This window comes from Pelobates fuscus, chromosome 6 (genome assembly GCF_036172605.1).
Source record: "Pelobates fuscus isolate aPelFus1 chromosome 6, aPelFus1.pri, whole genome shotgun sequence".
NCBI classification, from domain to species: domain Eukaryota; kingdom Metazoa; phylum Chordata; class Amphibia; order Anura; family Pelobatidae; genus Pelobates; species Pelobates fuscus.
The window spans coordinates 233,872,010-233,888,961 of NC_086322.1; the positions used below are offsets into that span (position 1 = coordinate 233,872,010).

General features: G+C 39.1%; 1 protein-coding gene across 1 annotated transcript in view; it reads right to left on the bottom strand.

Moving 5' to 3' along the window:
• Positions 1-16,952, bottom strand: part of SKAP1 (src kinase associated phosphoprotein 1) — a 480,903-nt gene that overhangs the window by 76,978 nt on the left and 386,973 nt on the right. Inside the window, exons 10-11 of the mRNA XM_063458887.1 lie at positions 15,174-15,233; positions 14,458-14,570 (exon numbers count right to left, since the gene is read on the bottom strand). Coding sequence (XP_063314957.1) covers positions 14,458-14,570; positions 15,174-15,233 — 173 coding nt within the window. The remainder of the gene's footprint in view (positions 1-14,457; positions 14,571-15,173; positions 15,234-16,952) is intronic.

Sequence of the window (16,952 nt, forward strand, 5' to 3'; positions counted from 1 at the left end):
TAGGTCAGCTTGCCTGTAGCGAATTACGTCCTTCTCCCTGGCCGCCCACAGCACAGATTCTTTATCTGTAAATACCTCCATGCAGCAAATTACATCTCTTGGTGGTGGGTCTGGGGGTCCTCTCGGGCTCAGAGCTCGGCAAGTGGCGAAGTGTAAAATCTTATTTTTAAAGAGGAACTCTCACCTGCCAGAACTTTTAATATTATGTTTACTTATTCCCTGCGTTTAACTTATATGTGTTTGTGAGGTGTGAAGAATTAATTCAAACGTGGAAATCAAGACCTCTCTATTCTAAAATTGGGCACCCCATCCTGGTTCCTTGTCAGTCATTGTTATAAGCTTTATCCTTTGAACTTGGCAGTCACCATAGAGAATGCATAGATAGAAAAAGGTAGACAAAACGATGCTTCTGTTTCTTCTATTTATTTGCTATGTTTTCCCTGTCCTTGCTTTGACTAAACTGGAATGTGGTGTCATTTGCTAAATCTTAAACATAATTTTATAATAAAACAGAGCATTGCATGAATAAAAGTTAACAGAAGACATATGTGATTTCCAATACTTTATTCAGCCATGTAATTCCCAGAAAAGTGACTGTGCCTTTAAAATGCAATCAGGCCAGTTACCCTACCTAGTATGCATACACTGCCTATTTCCAGTATCATCCATACTGAATATAGGTATCACCTAAAAGCACCAGTCATCCATTTGGCACCCATTAAATAAAAATAAATGAAACAGCAAGACTATAATGCATCAAGTAAGTACGGTATATGATAAGTATGATAATATGAACACAGAATCCACCAACCATGAAAACACTTCTGGGAAGAGGAGGTAAAACAGAAATACTAAAGTGGGGAGGGGGGAGGAGAGGTGATGTGCGAAGTTTAGATGCAAAAAGGAAGGGGAGGCATGGAGCATATGCATCAGGTATAAGATGGGAAAATGGTACCCAGCATCTCTATACACCATACCAACTGCGATTTACTGTAGTGGTTACGTTGCTAAGAATGCCCCTTAAAATGCCCACAAACACAAGGAAATAAAATATGCTAATTTAGTCAGCCACAGCAAAGAGTGTGGGTATCCACTATTGCAAGCGATTAAATGTAGGTAGTCAGCCTGGGAACACCATTGTAACCTGGTTGGTTTTGATTTCTATTTCATTCAGGAAAAAAATGTTGGGTGTTAGGTGTTACACAAAGGATTTGTTTCATGATTTTATAAGAATAGATCGTCAGTTTTGAGTATTTTCTGCATCTGACATCACAGTAGAGAGAACAGTAATGGAAAGTTCAAAAGAAAAAAACAATTTGTACAATCACTTACACAGCAGAATGGCTTTACTGCAGGAAGATTATGGATGGCAGCCAATTCCAATTTAATATTTTGATGAGTAACAACGTGCAGGTCAAACTAGACAGTGGATAGATCTAAGTTTATATGGACTCCAGATAAGTAATTTGACACTACCATAAAGTCATTCATTAACTGCATGTTTAAAAGATCGAACTCTAAGCTGGATGATTGAATAATGCACAGTCTAACTGATAGAAGACACAGGGAAATAATAATGACGTACTAGAGATTTATTCACTAAATTCAGAAATAACAAAAGCAGACACGAGATATAATTCACATTCACGTCCTTAAACTAATCTAGTCATGGTCCAACAGCACATCACAAAGTTCAATGTAAGAAATTCATCTGGACATCTGTCCACTAGAATCCATATATAGCAATTTGCCCTGAATTCGGCTTATGAGTTTAGATTCCAAAGAGGTCGATGGCAACTCTGTGCATGTGAAGCAGGTAAAAAGTTTATACTAACACTATACAGCCCTCCTGCATTATGTATACGCAGGTGACAGTAATCTCTGCTTTGCCAATAACTCTGTTTATAAGGGTATTGGATTAGATTTAGTTCAGTTACCTTCCCCTAATGATTCAACAATTTATTTAAAGGAACACTATAGTCACCTAAATTACTTTAGCTAAATAAAGCAGTTTTAGTGTATAGATCATTCCCTTGCAATTTCACTGCTCAATTCACTGTCATTTAGGAGTTAAATCACTTTGTTTCTGTTTATGCAGCCCTAGCCACACCTCCCCTGGCTATGATTGACAGAGCCTGCATGAAAAAAAAAACTGGTTTCACTTTCAAACAGATGTAATTTACCTTAAATAATTGTATCTCAATCTCTAAATTGAACTTTAATCACATACAGGATGCTCTTGCAGGGTCTAGCAAGCTATTAACATAGCAGGGGATAAGAAAATCTTAATTAAACAGAACTTGCAATAAAGAAAGCCTAAATAGGGCTCTCTTTACAGGAAGTGTTTATGGAAGGCTGTGCAAGTCACATTCAGGAAGGTGTGACTAGGGTTCATAAACAAAGGGATTTAACTCCTAAATGGCAGAGGATTGAGCAGTGAGGCTGCAGGGGCATGTTCTATACACCAAAACTGCTTCATTAAGCTAAAGTTGTTCAGGTGCCTATAGTGTCCCTTTAAATAATCCCATGTTGCTTCCAAAACAAGACATAGAAAGAAGAGACCCTATCCAGCCTAGGTCGAGATTTGCCCAGTTTGGCACATATTTCTAGATAGGTTCATGCCTTGTGAGGTGGAATACATAATTAAAGGGAACCAGTCATAGAAAAAAAACAACAACATGAGCTCTTATAAAACAGCCTAAAATTCCATCTATACATTGTGCTAACAGTTTCACTAGCACATTTTTAGATTTTAAGAAAACCTATAAAAAAAAATAGGTTTTTCTCCCATCTGTCTCTCAATTTGTGGCAGACACTCTCCACCCATAATAAACTTGCTATGGTAACTCCCTAGCCAACGCTGCTAGTGCTGGCTAAAGGGTTTAGGAATTGAGGCACGTGAACAGAGCCGGTGTATCAACGTCATGAAGGAGGCTTGTCCTGCTTGGGAAAGTGTCCCCAAGAATTAATGTCAAAATAGCTATTTAATATATTAATAAGTGATCTTCAAATAGGCATTGAAAGTCGTATTTCAGTGTTTGCAGGAGACACAAAACTTTTAAAGTAATTGCAGATTAAATTTAATGTAGATAAATGCAAAGTTCGGGGTAAAGAATGCCGAGCAACTTGCACCCTAAATGGTAATGAATTAGGGATAACAACACATGAGAAGGATTTGGGAATTGTTATAGACAATGTCAATCAGCAGTTGCTAAGGTATTGTTTTGTATAAAAGGGGGCATTAATTCTCAGGTGGGATGAATATAGAATTATAATAAAATATATATAACAGTGGTTCCCAAACTTTTTAGGTTTAAGGCGCCCTTAATATTTCAGTATTCGGGCTTAACCGCGGAATGAAGCAGATGCCATTTTCTGCAGCTCCGGTGGTGCTCTGTACAATCTGATGAATATCTTAATATACACAACCCATCCAACAAAATCCACACAAGCATCTACACCCTGGCGACTCCCGGTGTCGGCACATGTCGTTCTTTGCTAATTCCGGACAGAGTCGGCGACGGAAAAAGCCTGCAGCCTACCATCTCCCTACACGCCTGGAAGATCTACTGGCGCACATCCCCTTCCAGTGCAATTCAGGCTGGAGAACAGAAAACAACTTACCTGACGATCAGCCCTCAACCATGGGGAGATGCTCACAGAAACCTCCGTCAGGTATGCCGAACGAATCCCAAGACATTGGGGCTCTATTGCAACGCCAGGCCCTGCTCAAAATGGCAGCCCCAGAGAACCAGGAGGCCCTAGCGGATCCTCAGACCCAAACACCTGACTGCCCTCATGCTCACACCCTGCCACAAGCACCAGAGCAAACAGCTGCAGGCTTCCCCCATATATCAGCTCCCGCCACCAAGCAGGATATTAAAAATCTCTTAACTGAATTCCGCCAGATGTGAGCCACGGACATAGCAGTCATCCAGGCTGACTTACAGGTGGTTACAGACAGGGTGAGAGCCACTGAAGAGGACATCATAGATGTGAGGCAGGAAGTGACCAGTGTGAAAGACTCCCTGCAAAATGTCCAAAAAACACAACAAGCATTCTCCACGCACCTTGCTAAGCTGGAGGACCGTTCCAGACATAATAACCTGAAGATAAGAGGGGTACCTGAGTCTGTCACTATGGAAGTAATGCCCCACTCTCTGAGACTACTAGCGGCCTCATTACTTCGACCGACACAAGCCAAAATGCTCGCTTTTGATGGCATGTTCCGCCTACCAAAATCACCAAGGGCTCCAACGACTGCCGTGAGCGACATCATATTTCGCTGCGCCGTGGCCCAAGACAAAAAGGCACTCCTTTCAGCTCTGCGAAACCAAACACCTTACACATTTGAGGATGCCGACCTGTCCTTCTACCAAGACCCGTCGAAGTACACCTTGCAATGGCGCAAAACGCTCCTCCCATATACAAGCCAACTGAGAAACGCAGTATTTACCTACCAATGGACTACTCCACGAGCCCTCAGGGTGATCCACAATGGGTCTGGTCCCAAGATTACCTCAGCTGAAGAGGCACCTGCCCTTTTGCGGACACTGGGACTGTCCGCCCTTGGTGAGGCGTCAAGAGCCCGGAGAAGAACACTCACTTGGGACCCAACCACAGTAGTCCCCTTTACCCCACGGGACTGGCATGACCACGAGCACCGGAACATGACTAAGCTTAGATCCCAACAAGCAACAGGCAGCACTGGGCTGCACCCATTCCACACCGTTTCACCTTTGTTTAAACAGTTTTCTTTACCTTATATTGTTCATCTGGCTAGACAAGGTTACCGCAACCAAACTATCCTCCTTGTGTAGGAGCTGGAAAATAACAGTTCTCCATATGAGGCCTTGAAAGGATGGGCAATACTCCATAAGATAGGGGTACAAAGGTAGGGCTTTACACCTCCCGCGACTCATCTCCCTCTCCTGGTTTCGCATACTATATCATCACAATGGGTACCCTGCCTGACAGGCAAACCAAATGTTTAATATTGTTTTTGTGCAATGTCTGGCTCAGGTCAGGATTTCTTGCCTTTTGCTTGTACCACAAAATAAAATTAAAAATGGTGCATCTCTCTCAACATGCTCTGTACATGCAAACTCATTTTTAGCATTATCAATCAATGTCATTTTATTACTTGCATATGTTCTTTTCCATAGACTGCTAAAATAGTATTATTAAAAAAATAATTATTTCAGTATTTTTCCAAGTCACCCCAAGTCAAAACTTCTAGGTTGTATATCTGTACAGCACTGCCGCATTTACTGGCGCTGTAGTGTAATGTACAGTGTTGGTGTTTAAAGGGGGGCTTGTATCCATATATTGTTTTTTAATACAGGGGTGTGTTTGATTGCAGGGGTGTGTCTGAATGTAATGTTCACTTTTAAATGTGGATGTACATTTGTGTGAAGTATTTGTGTTTGTATATATATTTTTTGTTTGAATGCAGGGGTGTGTTTGTATGTAATATTTGTGTTCGATTGTTGGAGTGTGCTTCTATGTTGTGCTGGTGTTTGACTGCTTGGATTTATGCACATACATACATACACACACAGATATTCATGCACATGAAGACACAGATGCATATAAATACACCAACACATACAGACATATTCATATAGACACCGACACATACACACATATAGATACACACCGACACACACACACACACACACACACACATATACACACAGACATATGCACACAAACATTGATACATGCCCACACCATGACAGAGATACACACGGACATAAAAATACACGCCCTAAAACACAGATGCACATACACAGATGTGTGTGTGCACACACACAGAAGCACATTGATATATACACACACACACACAGATGCACACCCTGACACACACTGATACTAATACACTCACTCACACACATACACGTGATTTAAAAAAAAAAAAATTTATATCTCCAGCCACCCTCCTGTCAGCTTACCTCATGTGCCAGGAGGGTGGCTTGGAGTCCTGCTGCTGCTGTGGGAGTGAGGATCTGGAGCTCTGCATGCTCCTCTCCCCTCATGCTGCGGCTGCCTCCTCCCGCACTGTCTCCCTGCAGGATGCTGGGCAGAAGTGGCTGACGTTACAGGGGTCCAGTCTTAAAGGACCGCGGCACCCGACCGGGCCCCTATTGAGCTGTAATATTTCCTATATAATAATAGCACGGGGGAAATATTCCACGGCATCCCTATGTGCACGTTTTATCAGAGTCTGTACAGAAGTTTAAACAGAAACTGGATGAATACTTGCAAGAACAGAATATTCAGGGATATAATTTTTAATTTGTGGGGTAAGAACTTCTTTATCCAAGGAGAGATCTGACTGCCATTATGGGGTCAAGAAGGAATATTTTTCTCCTAGTTTGTTGCAAATTTGGAAAGCACTTTTTTGCCTTCTTTTAGATCAACAGCAAAACAGATGTGCGAAAGGCTGAACTTGATGGGTGCATGTCTCTTTTCAGACTGTGAAACTATGTATTACCATGTTATTTTCAGTGGGCCCCTTATAGTTCAAATAGGCAAATGATATTTCTATTTTCATAGGCAACTGATCACAACAAATTGATAACAGTACCACCACTACTACAGTCTTTTCCAGTGCGGTTTAGCAACTGTATAATTTTAAAATTGTTAGTATATGATAAAATATAATTCAAGAATAAGCCAGTGAACGTTTACAACTGAAAAATGTGTCACCAGGTTAATGTAATGTACATAGTTCTGTTTCTCTTTAAAAACAAAAGAAAACAATAAGTTCCTTTTTTTGAATTTGAACAGCCAGGTTAAAAAGTACATAACTATAAAAGTAATTAAAAAAAATATCTGGTTGCCTGATCTGTCAATGCTCTAGACTATTTTGCATTTTATTTCCACCCATCTACTCTACATTTACCAAACTGTATACCTGCCTGCCATTCCCAATTCTAGGTCACCAGTTGTTCTCCATTTACCATTCCCCAGAATTAAAGTTGTATTTTAACAGACGACTCTACTTTTGTTTGCTTTGTAATCCAGATCTACAGTAGTGAGGTGCAATTTTCATTTTATAAATAAATAATAGGAATAATATGCATTCTAGATACAAAGGACATAAATAAATTAAAAGTTATTCAAACACAGATACTAATATGCTCCATCTACTTAACCAAGCACACTGGAAAGGACTATAATACCTTAAAATGTAAACTGCTGGGGAGAAAAGTATAAATGTTCTAATATAAAAAAAAAATAAGATTACCTTACAGAAAAAAGCATCAGACCATATTAACAGAAATGGCAGTATAAGCACATTTATATAGATCTCCGGCAGAGGTAGAGGTACTAATACTGTCAAAATATATCCAAGGTGAATGGGTGATAAAGATTATGCAAGTCTCCATTTTAAGATATATGGGGAAATGGGCAGACTAAAGTAGACATCTGGCTACTTCTACTACTAAAGCATTTGGCTGTACATATTGTAACTGTACAATAAAAATACAAACTAAAAAATAATGCTATACCGAGTCTGAAAATGCTATGCTACAAGCCATCCCATGGCATGCTACACCTTGTTTTGAACAGGCTCATGGTTAATTGAGTAATAATGGCTGATGCAAAGTCTGTACTTCTCAACAACTTGCATTTGGCCAATGAAGACCAGGGCATCGTTATCAGGTAACCAAAGATACAACCTTTATTTACATACACCCTTTGTTTTTGTTAGTTGGGACAATTGTTTGTACACATGATCCCACTATACAAATCCTTTGAAGGTATTTCATTGTTTGGTTCTAGGAATGCCAGAGTTTTATCAAACACTTCTCTGCTGCCATGGTGATAATGAGGAAGTAACATTTTCTCATTATCTGTACAAATGTAGATCGCATTCATTGGATATGTATAGTGCAGGAGGCTTAGTTCTTTGCTTGCAGCCTTTCAAGATTATCCAACTTTTTTGACACATTTTGACAAAATTTGGAGTGACTGCATCCAAAAAAACCTTGTACTAGAACAACTACATACTAAAATCCTTATGATGCTTAGATTAGACTTTTAATGGGACACTATAGGCACAAAAAAACACTTCATCTCTTTGAAGTGGTCTGAGTGCAGGGTGTCTCCTTAACCCTGCAGCTGCACAAAAATTGCTGGTTTAACAGTGTGATGGTTGTCACCATCACCTGGGATTTCATACGGACACTTTATGTAGGACCAAGGGCTGTAGTTGAGGATTAGAGGCTACAGTGAAGTGTATGTAATTGGGGAGTTAGGAAAAGTAGCGAGGGAATAGTGACTGAAGAAGGTTGGTGGCTACAATTTTGGAAAGTGTGTGATATGGGCTGGAATTGGGGGAGTGGCTGTAGTGGGGATGATGTGGGACTGAAGTAAGGGAATATGGGCTGTAGAAGTGTATGGGGTGTAAAAGTGTGGTTAGGGCTGCAGTTGGAGGGATGTGTAGTAGGGGAGTTAGGGGCTGAGAGAGGGGGTGATTTCTCTATATTATTTCTGCACATTTCCACACTTCATTAGGCTTCTATTCAACAATATGATATTAACAACCTCGTTATCACTGTTTTAGCTTTGATGTAAGTTAATGTGACCGTATAACATCCTAGTTCAAATCCAACTTTGGACTAGGATGCAAAATGTTTGGACTGTTTTAACAACTAAAATTGAGGTTTTCCTAATTGGGCAGGGTGGGGGATCTGTGTACTGGCAGAGTCTTTTTTTGTTTTTCGCAAACATCATCATTACATTACAATGATTAAAGTGGCACTGCCACAATCTATAAAGATAGAATCTTTATTAAATATTCCTATTGACTGTGCTGGAATTAATTTTTCCTAAGCCTGATAAAGCTTGACATCGGGTGGAGCTACTGCTGCCAAGCTTGTCATTTCCCCCAGCCGATATGAGTGATGGCTGCAGGGAAATTATCTCTATGGAGGATACTACAGTCTCGCGAGATCCTCTATAGCCCTCAATGCTGTACACTTGCACAAGAGCGAGAGTACAACAGTGATGTTGGCTACTGGCAGTTAAATCGCCAGTAGCAGACTAGGAGCAGACAGACAGAAGGCAATGGTGGTGCCAGCGAGAAACAAGTTCAGATAAGTAAAGCTCACTTTTTCCTGCACCCGCTCCCAGTCCACCAGCAACGATGTCACCGTCCTGGGTCTTTATGCAAAGTCCCCAGACGGTGACAGATCCACTTTAACTAATGTATATACGTAAGTCCACCTATTCATTATGGAAGATCTTGCTGATTATTATGTACTGGCATGTATTTCAATATCAAACTGACCTTCATATGGACTACAGTACGTCAACCAAGCTTGGATGCTGTATCTAAAAGTCTATTAGCTAGACAAAGACAAGTATTTCGCAGCTTGTAATCATGTTAGTTATCAACTGCCCCCATACCAGCTTCCTTTCATTGACAATCTAAAAAAAATGAAATAAAATTTAAAAAAAATAAAAATAAAAAAAAAAGCTAGAATTTATCCATGGGTTGTCACTCGACACTTAAAGCAGAGTATTATTTCTATAATCAGACTATTTTGGGATTATATAAATTAATCCATAAGCGTTCTCTCTTTCGTAGGAGTCTGGCTAATTTGCCAAACAGGTCTGTTTCTCTTTCCTTGCCTGGATAATCTGCATATCACTTTTCTCCACTGTGTCTGCCTAAACCACAGACTAAGTCACACTCTCTTGTGTGTTTGACAAAATGGTGACAGTGTCCTTTTTACCTTCAGTGACTGGCTAACCTAAAGATCGATGCTCTATCATTTGTTTATTTAAACCACAGACCACTTCTCTTTTCTCTCCTGTGAATGGAGAAAAACATAACACCTAGAGCAGGTCTGGAGCATTAACAGACCTCCAAAATGGGCTGTGGGATGTTAACTGGGCAGATTTGTTTAAAGCAGGGAGAAGGAGCTAAACGTGGAAATGAGATATGAAGAAAGTAGCAGGACCTGTTGTTGTAGGATATGACCATAGGTGTCTGAATTATATGGAGTTGTCCATTAATAGTTATCATGGTGATCAGAGTTTCTGATTTATCAAAAAATAAATCAAGCTGCATGCACTTTTGTTATCAATAGTAGGTATGGAATATTTAGAAAAGAAGCAAGGAAGACTTCCTGTAAAATGGATCTGCTATGGGTGGAGACACCAGATATACAAGGCCATATAGAACAGGGTTAATAATGACAGTATGATGCCATTGTATACTGGTATAGTAATAACATTAGGAGTCTGGTTATATATCAGTACATTGACTGCATTAAGAGGGTGTTTATAATCCGGTACAATTATTACAGTAAGAGTCTGGTTATATACAGGTGAATAGTTACAGTAAGAACCGGATATATATTGGCTGGTTAAAGCAGTGGTACCTTAGAAATGGGAAACCCATTTTTTTGAATCATGGTAAAACTACTTTACCAATTAGTGTCATTGAGCAAGACACCTAAGGATATATATCGGCCTACTTCAAATCCTCATAAATTGTAAGCTTGTTTGAGTAGGGCCTTCTTCACCTTCAACTGTCCGCTTTCCATGATTGTAAAGTGCTGCCGGATATGTTGCCATTATATAAATGCTAATAATAATAATTAGAATCATACTTCTTGGATATTGATAAGAGTTTATTTTAACTGGAATTCGTGTCACATACAGGGAGTGCAGAATTATTAGGCAAGTTGTATTTTTGAGGATTAATTTTATTATTGAACAACAACCATATTCTCAATGAACCCAAAAAACTCATTAATATCAAAGCTGAATATTTTTGGAAGTAGTTTTTAGTTTGTTTTTAGTTATAGCTATTTTAGGGGGATATATGTGTGTGCAGGTGACTATTACTGTGCATAATTATTAGGCAACTTAACAAAAAACAAATATATACCCATTTCAATTATTTATTTTTACCAGTGAAACCAATATAACATCTCAACATTCACAAATATACATTTCTGACATTCAAAAACATAACAAAAACAAATCAGTGACCAATATAGCCACCTTTCTTTGCAAGGACACTCAAAAGCCTGCCATCCATGGATTCTGTCAGTGTTTTGATCTGTTCACCATCAACATTGCGTGCAGCAGCAACCACAGCCTCCCAGACACTGTTCAGAGAGGTGTACTGTTTTCCCTCCTTGTAAATCTCACATTTGATGATGGACCACAGGTTCTCAATGGAGTTCAGATCAGGTGAACAAGGAGGCCATGTCATTAGATTTTCTTCTTTTATACCCTTTCTTGCCAGCCACGCTGTGGAGTACTTGGACGCGTGTGATGGAGCATTGTCCTGCATGAAAATCATGTTTTTCTTGAAGGATGCAGACTTCTTCCCGTACCACTGCTTGAAGAAGGTGTCTTCCAGAAACTGGGAGTTGAGCTTGACTCCATCCTCAACCCGAAAAGGCCCCACAAGCTCATCTTTGATGATCCCAGCCCAAACCAGTACTCCACCTCCACCTCCACCTTGCTGGCGTCTGAGTCGGACTGGAGCTCTCTGCCCTTTACCAATCCATCCATCTGGCCCATCAAGACTCACTCTCATTTCATCAGTCCATAAAACCTTAGAAAAATCAGTCTTGAGATATTTCTTGGCCCAGTCTTGACGTTTCAGCTTGTGTGTCTTGTTCAGTGGTGGTCGTCTTTCAGCCTTTCTTACCTTGGCCATGTCTCTGAGTATTGCACATCTTGTGCTTTCGGGCACTCCAGTGATGTTGCAGCTCTGAAATATGGCCAAACTGGTGGCAAGTGGCATCTTGGCAGCTGCACGCTTGACTTTTCTCAGTTCATGGGCAGTTATTTTGCGCCTTGGTTTCTCCACACGCTTCTTGCGACCCTGCTGACTATTTTGAATGAAACACTTGATTGTTCGATGATCACGCTTCAGAAGCTTTGCAATTTTAAGAGTGCTGCATCCCTCTGCAAGATATCTCACTATTTTAAACTTTTCTGAGCCTGTCAAGTCCTTCTTTTGACCCATTTTGCCAAAGGAAAGGAGGTTGCCTAATAATTATGCACACCTGATTTAGGGTGTTGATGTCATTAGACCACACCCCTTCTCATTACAGAGATGCACATCACCTAATATGCTTAATTGGTAGTAGGCTTTCGAGCCTATACAGCTTGGAGTAAGACAACATGCATAAAGATGATGATGTGTTCAAAATACTCATTTGCCTAATAATTCTGCACGCAGTGTATGTAAAAACAATATGATTTTACCTTTCATACTGCAAGAACATTTGCCATACTTCCAGCATTGTTTATTTATTAATCTGCCCTTGCAAAGTCTATTGCTGGAAAACCATTGAGGCCACTGAAAGATGAGCATGCAGATAATATCAAGACAGTTGTAAGACTCAGTTTTTTTCTGCATATTTAGCATGATACTTAAAAGGGATCCAACAAAAATATTTTACTGTTGCAAAAGTCACATAATATTGTGGAAACGAACTTTTAAAACATAGGATCAGTTGAGATGGGGTGGCCATATTTATGTAACATGTTTAACAGAATTTGACTTATGTTTGAACTTCTAGAAAGTTGTATTTGTGTTTTTGAGCCAATGTGTATTCATTTTGTCTTCTGAATTGGGAAATATAAATTACAATATAAAATGCAAGGAGAAGGATGTCCAAGCAAGTAGCATAATATGTTGGCATCAGTGCCCAGAAATACTATGTGGGCATACTTAATATCTACCTCTGCTGCACTGTAAGTGCTTTGTTAGGTGGAGGTTCTTTCCAATGTACCTCTATTCTAGGGATAACAGAGCACTTTGAAAGAGCACTTGAGATTCTGACTTGAAATAAATAATTGATAGACAAACAACTTTACGTTGACTTGTCTTTCTCTCTGACCTTACTTTATTACATTCACAGTGTTTTTACTACATTTTCTACTACATGGCAATGTTTTGTTAAGTGATTGAAAATAACGTTAAAAAAACAACAAATGTTTTGGACTACAGAATATTTGTCTAGCAAGTGCTCTGTTTGTCAATCATGTGAAATAATAAACTATGTACAGCATGAGCCTGAAGAATAAACGATTTCAAATGACTTAAGATGGAATTATTTTACTGTAACAAATGAATTTACAGATTTCTCTCTTTTGCCAATTTTTCAATATAAAGCAGAATAGTAAAGAGTAATAATCAAGAAATGTTCTGAAACAAGCACAAGGAAAACACACATAGCCTACTGTAGTGATTATAGTGTCAGGAGTACCCTGGCCCCACCCCACGGTAAGAAATCAAACCATTTTAGCACGGATTGACAACTTACTTGACTCCCACAAAACATCCATGGTCCACTCACTGCATAAGATCTTCTCCAGCAAGATTGGTCTATAGAGCAAAGTGGGCCAATACATGATCATTGACTGAGCGCATCAACCGAACAATTGTGGCAATGCTTTGCTCTAAACAGTAATACCCAGCTTCTGTTGGACCAAAATGGTTTGACTTCTAATTGTGGCACCATAAGCACTACAGCAGAATATTTATTTAGGGCTATGCTGCCTGCCTGTAATCATCAGGTACATAAAAATGCAACTAGGTTGGTAAAAGGGTGGTAAGGTAAAAAAGCAACAAAAGCAGGCGAGTCCAGATAAAGAATAGGTAGAAGGTTTATAAAAAGGAAGGCAGGTGTGACAGTGGATTGAGATTTGTAGGTTAGCACTATTATGATTCGTACTGACAGTAAATGGTCTATTTGGAAAAGTATTCTAAGTTCGAGATTAGCAAGAATGCTATCTTTGAACTCAGCCATGAGGTTTGGAAGGGAAATACATGGTTGATCAATGACACAATGCTGTCCACATATGCAGACTTTGTGCTATAAGTAACTCTCCATATAGATTGTTATATCATAATTATTTCAAATTGCATTTAATAAACAATCCAGTGACGATACAAAACACACATAAGAGAAAATACCCCTGCCTAGTCCTATTATTAATCTCCATAGTCTATGTTAGAGAACTATTAACTCTGCATGTCTAGAGAGCACCTATCCTATGCTGAAACCTTCTAAATGGTAAAAAAAAAAATCATTCAGTGAGACTGCAGGGACACTGAAGAAAGGTAGTTCTTCAAAATCTGGGCAACTCTGCTATATAGGTACAATTTTTACTCTAGTTGTCTCCTTTTTAATTATTGACAGTAAGTTTTAAAGGGACAGTTGTATATTTCCCAACTTTGGGATAAACATATCAAACACACTTATTTAAACTCAACAAGAGTTTCGAAAATTGCTGCTTTCAGTTAATTAGCTTTCCTCTTTCTCCCAAACTGAGTGGAGATACTAAGATTTTCACTTCAGACTGTCATATATAGTCCCATTCTCAGAGCAATTCTGATCTACATCTGCTGTCTTATCTCGCCTCCTACCCCAGTGCCCAATTCTTGCCCTCCGCACCACATTTCACCTTGCTCAGGATGCGAATAATATCACCACGCTGAAATGAAAGCTCATCACCGTTGTCACTTGTGCAATTCCATAGTCCTTGGTAGTAATCTGAATAATTAATTACAGAGTCATCTGCGGAAAGATAAAAAAATATAGAAAAAGGTAAAATACATTTAATACTTATGAGTTACATCAGAATCCTGAGACTAAGTTAATCAATACTGTGCTACATATTGTCCATGACAAAAGGCAGTATTTTTTTAAATCTAATTTCCAGTGCTTTTTAATCAAATAAAATATACATAGTACCCCAGGTTGAAGATTTCCCCGTGGTCACTTATTCAGAATCAGACACTACTGGGAAAACACAAGGCACACTACTCGTTAGTTAGCATTAAGTTACAAAAATAGTTCACTTCCCAAAGAACTAAGATTTCATCATGGTGATAACAATGAGGAGCTGTATCAGAGTCTGGAGTAGGGGATAAGCAGTTATAGTGGAATACAATTAACTGTAAAGGAATATGAATAGGTTCTCTTTAAATTCATGTATAGTAAGGTAAACAGAACATACCATGCACCAGACAGAGACAACATGAAGCAGACTTAGCCTTCTGTTACTTCTGTATTTATTTTATTGATAAATATTTCAGATTACTAGCAATGCACCTCACGCTAACCATAGACAATAAAAGCAGCAAACCCCCATAGCCAGTTGCAAATGTTTATTCATACCGGATTGTGAGTGATCATTTGTCCTCTTAAGATCTTCAGAAAGCTCGAATTCCTCTCCATCTGGAATTAAAAGAAGTAACCAGGAAAGGTCAAATTTAAACATACTATGTATACCAAAGATAGAAAATCACAATTCATCTATTTGGGCTAGACACCAACATAACTTATAAACATGAAGCAGACATCTGCACTCCTCATCTGTCAGAGTAAAACTAAATCCCCAGACCAAGATCCACTTCCTTTATCTAACAGGACAGATCAGAGCATCACACACCTCATCAAGATGAGACACTAACATTCCTCAACTAGAAGGGACATAAAACGAACGTCCAATCAACCCATCATTAGTTAACACACCTCATCTAACAGAAGAATGAAAATCATAGTACATGACACAATTACAGTCCATATTGCTATATACCTCACTTATGTGGTTCAGATTACACTACAAGAGAAAATGTGATTGCAAACTGTGGAAAGAACAAACATATATTCCTTTCTCTTTTGAGTAAAACAAGGGAAATAGCAATTCTGGAGTTGGACCAGTGAAAATTAATTGTAGCTGATAAAAAAAAAAAAAAAAAAGCGAACATATTGGCTGCTAGGCCTCAACTCCCGAACTCCAGTAAGCTGGAGTTCTCGGTAAGGTGATTTTATCAGGATGCTAGTGGTGACCGGGATATATCCCTCTGGTCCAAAGTGAGTGGTGAGGGAGGGATTTAATTTAGAGTTTCTTATCTCCTGTTCTGTTAATATTTAGTTAATATACATCCTTCAGGAGACTCCTGTATGTAACTAAAGTTCGATTTACAGAGCAGGAGATACAAATGTTTAAAATTAAGTTACATCTAATTGAAAATGAAACCATTTTGTTTTCATGCAGGCAGTGTCAGTCATAGCCAGGATACATGTGGCTAGGGCTGAATAAACAGAAACAAAAGTGATTTAACGCCTACATGGCAGTGCTTTGGGCAGTGACACTTGAGATGCATGATCTATACACAAAAACTGCTTCAACTTAAAGTTGTTTTGGTGACTATAATGTCCTTTTAAGGGGTTGAGGGAACACAATCACCAGAACAACTACAGCTTAATGTTTAATGTCATACCCTCTGTATGGAGACACTGATTCAACGCATCTCTATAAAGAGATGCTGATTGTTCAGGGTGGCATTTGGCACCAGCCCCAGGCCCGCCTCCTTAGCCAAGATCATCAGAATGGGAAAGCATCGTGATTGGCTGAGTTCATCACTTCTGATGATGTCAACCAAGGAGGCACATCAAGAGAGGAGCCAGCACCAGCAGACTGAAATAAAGGTAAGATTTTACTTTATTTAGGGGGGCTAGATAGTGTTGTTAATACTACATGTTTGTGTTTCTGACCCTAAAGGGTTCCTTTAAGAAAAAAACATTAAATTATTACAGCATTTCTGTGTATAACAGTTCGGGACATCACTACAAATACGTTTCCCTATTTACTTCTCTGAGGCTTACCATAGCTCTATTGGGACAGATATTGTTAAGCTCTTTATAGCCAGAAGCATAGCTTACCAGACCTAAAACTATGCAGGTAAACAAGAGCTAGTACACATTTATAAATCTGTACATCATGTGCAAGCACTGGCTATCTCAAAGATGGACTCTGTGATGTTTATTGACCCTCAAACTGTTAATGGTGTTATCAGATATGTAGTGCTTCTGATCAAAGAGCAATAAAGATAACAAGGGTAAGTAACAATATGCCCTGAGAAAAATAATTAACACATATTTGAAAAATAA